The sequence below is a fragment of the Centruroides sculpturatus genome, unplaced genomic scaffold (assembly GCF_000671375.1).
Source record: "Centruroides sculpturatus isolate CEXI.00-Female unplaced genomic scaffold, Cexi_2.0 scaffold2, whole genome shotgun sequence".
In the NCBI taxonomy this organism is placed as follows: Eukaryota; Metazoa; Arthropoda; class Arachnida; order Scorpiones; family Buthidae; genus Centruroides; species Centruroides sculpturatus.
Genome location: NW_019384369.1, coordinates 352,760 through 358,691, shown reverse-complemented (window position 1 = coordinate 358,691; position 5,932 = coordinate 352,760). Strand labels below are relative to the sequence as shown.

General features: G+C 27.4%; 1 protein-coding gene across 2 annotated transcripts in view; it reads left to right on the top strand.

Annotated features, from left to right (window-relative positions):
* LOC111613692 (protein tumorous imaginal discs, mitochondrial-like) overlaps nucleotides 1-3,694 on the top strand; it is a 43,843-nt gene extending 40,149 nt beyond the window's left edge. Inside the window, exon 11 of one of the 2 annotated variants that reach the window (XM_023355044.1) lies at nucleotides 3,379-3,694. In XM_023355044.1, coding sequence (XP_023210812.1) covers nucleotides 3,379-3,389 — 11 coding nt within the window. In that variant the 3' untranslated portion in view covers nucleotides 3,390-3,694. The remainder of the gene's footprint in view (nucleotides 1-3,378) is intronic. The other variant, XM_023355037.1, reaches the window with a different exon arrangement.
* Nucleotides 3,695-5,932: the final 2,238 nt, after the last annotated feature.

The following is a 5,932-nucleotide window of genomic DNA, read 5'->3' as shown; positions in this document are numbered from 1 at the left end:
TCTATTTCGTGCTATATCATTGTCGCAGTAATTGATTTAAGTGTGTGTATATATATATATATATATATAAGGATATAATGCATTAAAATTACATCCAAATTTCCTTTGTTTTTTTAATATTGAAAAAAACTGAGTTTTTACTTTTCGAAAGATTGAATGTTTGCTTTTTGTTTATATTGATGGCATTGATGGAAGCATATAATAGGTCAGTTTAGTCACCAATTAAACATTAGTTCCAGCTTTAAAGAATAATTTTTATATGAAAATTATATATTTACATCTTATTCTAATATCTAATAGAACTACAACAGCATTAAAAATTATTTGATAATTATAGACTGCTTTATGTATCTTGGATGGATGATGTGTGATACTTGGTTGAGGCTCTGAAATTTTAAGTTTGAGAGCCCTTTTATGTCAATGCATAGTGATTTTGTCAAAGATTTTTCAAACAATCCATGCCTTCACTAAGTAAATAGACTGGTCTCTGCTATTTTACATTCTTATAGTCCAACCAAGATTCATTAAACAAGCTATATAGTTGATGTTCTAAGCAATTTTTATTACAAAGAAAATAGAGATATCATGCCTTTCATTGATAAAATTTATTTATTATAATTTTTGTAGCAATTTTCTTGCACATTTTACCTCTGAAAAATTGAATATTTAAATTTAGGAATTAACTTTTTATGTGCTGAGATGTTATTCAGATATAAAAAGAAACAAAAATCATATTCCAATATTAAAGCAGCTAAAGATCTAAAGCCAAAATTATTCACAAGCTATAACTATGCTTGGATTATTAATAATTAGCATAGTTGTAGCCCATGAATAATCTGGCTTTAAGGCTCATCCATAAAACATGCATCCTGGTTTAGGGAAAGAATGGTATATTAAAAAAGACCACAAAATACTGCATAGAGAAGGGATGAGTAAGGTAAAAAAATCGATATGGCTATAATTATTTTAACAAAATAAATTTAGAAATTTTTTAAAAAATTATATACTGCATTTAATGCAATAGAATCATATTATAGCAAACTTTTAGATCTTTCCCAACAAAATTTTTCAGTTGTATGAACATATTTATAATGGGTTAGGTTAATATGTCAGTCCTATAGCAAATGAATTCCTACAATTTTCACTTTACTATAACAATTTCATTACATCTTTCTCTCTTCCTGAAGTTTTCCAATTTGTAAATAACTGTGTCCAAAATAAGAGGGATAGGCTTAGAAGTAACTAATGAGTTGTAAATATACAACAACAAATTGTCATAGACACAGGTGTAAGGATGGCCATTTATGCTTCTTTTAATTTTGTTATTTACCTTATTTGTCACTCCAGGCTTTGATAGTAAGATAGGTAAGATAGCACCAAAGGATATATGGAGTTAATTTTTTAATTTGCTTGATGATAATTCATATACATTTTTTATAATAACAAACTTACAGTTTAGCAAGCTCAAGTTCATTATAATGAGAGCCCATTGCATATTGATATTTTTACAGTTAATCAAATAAATTAGCTGATTTTCTTTGAACATTAGTGCATGAGCTATGTTAAGTGAAAGAGCTATTTGCAATACTTTTTATCTTCATCTAGCACATGAGCTGTACAGAAATGCTTGGTGTCTTTAAAAAAACTATTGATAAAACATCATTGTATTGAAAATAAAATTCCATTTTTTATTTGAAAGATTGAAAAACTGCATTTTAAAGGAATGAAGAATAATACAAGTTTTAGAATTTTTTTTATTAACTATATTTCTTTTTATGTTTTTTAATGTATTACTACATAGTTTTGTTCATTTAATGTTTACATGTAAAAAATCATTTTGAATTAGAATAAAATTAATGTTATGTATAAATTCTTGAAAAATCTAAGTGTAATATAATAAAATTATATAATATAATTAAATTTTAAATATATTCATATTGATTACTGAATTCTTCAACAAGATTCATTTAATTTACATTTTAATTTCCAAAATTAAACAATTTATACTTTTTAATATATGCAGGATTTAGTCAACTTTCCTTTCATTGTGTTAAATGACCTTGACTATTTCCTTCTAGTTGCATGTTAAATTGTAATTCTATTCTTATAAAAAAATTATTCAAATTCTAGAATTTTGATAAATTTTAACAATGAAATTTTATTAAAATCATTTTATTCAAAAGTAACACATTAATAAATTATGCTTAGAATTTAAATAAATTCCATTTTTTATTATATAAAAAATAATTATACATTTAATCATTTGTATTTTATCTTATAAGCAAAAAGTAAATGATGATGATTATTTCTATAATGATACTTTATATAATGTAAGATATAAAACTTGGATTTTTAAAGATATTTAAGAAATGCTCTTATATTAAACCAAATGACAGTCTTAATTAATCTGGCTAGTTTATACAAAATTAATAATTAGAATTTAAATAATTTATTACTAGAGGTAGACAATTAAGACAATATACATTTATTTTACAAAACTCTGTTTCAGTTCTTTATAAATTATTCTAAAACTTGCAGATTAATATTAAATTTTCAGTTGTAACCTTGAAATTTTATAATTATATTTAGATATTTTTATTTTCTTGAAATTATTTATACAAATCTTTCAATCAGTTTAATTGAAACATTTGTTGTTGTTTTTATTTTAATACGTAATATACCTTAACCGATTAACTTTTTAAAAGTTACTTTGCTTAAATTTTAATTTTTTTAATAAACAAATCAGAATATATTTTTGTTTCATGAAGCATTGAATCATATGATAGCCTTAATTAAAAAGCTAGAAAAATAAAGACTGTATTCTTGGATTATAACTTTCCATTAATTTTTTGATATATACATTTTGTAAATTTTCTTAATGTCATTGATGCTTGTTCTGTCTATAAGAATTAATGTCAGATTTCTTACAAAACAAAATTCTTCAAAAAATTTTGCATTTACATGTTAAGGAAGATAAGAAGTTTTTCCTTGTTTAATTTTTATATTTATAAAATTATATATATTTGCATATTTATGAATTTCATTTTTTGTGGTTATATGATGTCTGTCATACTCAAAATTATTTTTCATTTTTCAAGAAATTAAAAGAATAAGAGGGTTTCTTATTGATTACATTAATCTAATTAATTGATCATATTAATCTAAATTAAAAGAAATTATAATCAATAAGTTGATATTTTTACAAACATTAATCAAAAAACTGACAAACTATATATAAACTATATACAATGTGTCTGTTCTGATGCTACTTTCAGTGTGAATTCATTCTTTAATTTCTTTTGATTAATCATATCACAATAATTATATAATAATATAAATAAAAATATATAATAATTACAAAAATAATTTTATTTTCAGATAAAAATTGAAAAATTACTATAAATGGAGATAGAACAAATATTTGAAGATGCCATAATAAACTCAATAGACAGCTGCTTTGTTGAAAAATGTTTAAAGATTTTAAATGAATAAATTTATTAAGTTTGTCTTATTATCTTTTCAATAAAATTATTATTTACTTAAAATAAAATCAAGATATCTAGAGTAAATAAGCCATTGCTAACATGTTTTGCAAAAATTAGTGTAATTTTGCATGTTATGATTTTTAAATGAAATATATTCATGAAACTGAAAAATAATTTTAAAATTGTAAATAAAAATAAATTTTTCTACACAGTACAAGTTATTATTTATTCTATCTATACACATTGTGGGTATAGAACCATACATGACTAATTATAAGACCATAATTTTCAGAAAATGGAATTTGAAAATTGGACCCAACTTTTCATTACTTATCAAAAATTTGATATTTTATGTAATGTTCAAATTTTACATGTCTGTTTATGGTCCCAAATAGAACATGGTGGATATAATAGGAATACTTTGTTTTTGAAAAACTATTAAATTTAGCCAGCAAACAATGAAAGAATACAAACATATACATATGTATATGTTTGTATTCCTATATATAAGCATAAATTTCAAGTTTTCTGAAATACTTTACAGCAAATTAAATAATGCACAGGGCCTTAACATATTAGTAGTTATCTAATGTGCACATAATTCACTGTACTGTACATAAGGGTAAAACGAATTACTAATGAGAATTAAACACACGCTGAAGGAAACAACTATAACTAAGATTGAAAATAAGTAATGTTTATAAGGAAACTAATTCTATCAGTATATTTTTAGGAAGCTAATGCAAATTTCTAGGTACCTTTATGTTTCATAGACACTGAAACTGATCTATGGACCCAAGGAATCCATTAATCTACTTATCTACTTGGAAAACACTGGTATAATATACTCATTGGTAAAAAAATTGCCCATCCAAATATAATTCTCCAATAACTGCAAAACTTGGCATGCAGGTCTCAGATATGTATGTAAATTACAGTTGTCATCCAATTGTTTGCCATGTAATGCCACCAGAAAAGCATAAAATCACTATACCAGTATCCTATAAAAAGGCTTGCAGAGCTCACTGTGTTCAGAATTTTCATTATACTGGTTTGCAGTCTTGAGTGCCAGACATGCCTGTATGATGCAGACAAAGATTATGCACAAATGATGGAACTAAAGAAAAGTTGCATCATCAAGCTGAAAGAAGTTTGTCATTTTGCTGAATTGCCCACCATTTGGGCTGTTCTAACCTAACTGTGAGGTAGTGTTGGGAACAGTACATCAAGGCATATATATCTGATGGACAGGTTCTGGATGCTCCAAATACCACTAAGAAAGCTGATCTGAGACAAGCATCAATAACATATTTGTTCACCAAAGACAGGTGGAAAGCCTTACTATATTCTTTCTTTGGTGGCCAGATGGCCGAGCGGTTAAGGTGGCAGCCTACCGTTCTGGGGACCCGAGATCAAATCCAGGCAGGTCAAAAAATCCCCATGAATTTTTTGGTGGGTGGTCCTTCCGGATATGTCAGGCCCGTCCCTCACCACCTCGGCCGCCCCATTGTGGGCCTGGCCAAACCCATAATGGGTTTGCTAAAAGAGGCTCTCTTAGTGCCCACAGGGCAGAAGGAGTTAAAAAAAACTATATTCTTCTGTACCATTGGTATGCAACTAGCATAGCAAATTTGCATACATAGTGATCAGTAAGCATCTTTCCATTAGCACTCCATTGTTGGTTTTGTTTGAAGTGCTGCCATGATAGAAGCTTGGGCTGCTGCAGACTGTCTTTAGCAACAAATCAGTTTTGTTTTGGAACAGATATGTTAGTGTGTGGAGGACCTCTGGCAAGAGTTTCAATTCCATCTTTACTGATGAGCAATGCACTGCCTTCATTGCTGGATGCCATTTTGTGTGAGTCAGTCAGTCATCCCTAGTAGTGGTATGAGAGACATTGATGTTACAATGATACATTTGGGAAATCCTGCACTCTGTTGTGGTGTTTTTGTTACCTCACTTTGCTGGGATCCAATTCAGTGATCTACAAGTGTGAAGGATCTGAAATGGCAGTTGCAACATCTGTGGGCAAATCTGTCATAGGATTGCATATGATGCCTGCAGGCCCGATCACATCAGTGCATCCGGACAGGAGGAGGTCCTACAACGTACTAAAGGATTCTTTAAATTATACTGTTTTTTTTCATGAAATTATTGTTCTTTTGTCACGATATTGTAATCACGTATTACAATCGTCATTATGTTTGCACTAATAGTTTCATTCAATTACAACTCCTCTGATTGGTACATAATTTTTGTCAATGAGTTTATTCAGTCGTGTAATATAACGATTATTCTGCTGTTATGGATGCTATATTGCGTTTTTTTTAATTCGATAATTTATGTTCTGAAAAATTCACATTTTAAGAATAAAATTTTAATTTATGCCAAATTTTATAGTAACTCCTTTATACTAATATTAATTTAGTGGCATAAAAACATTTTGA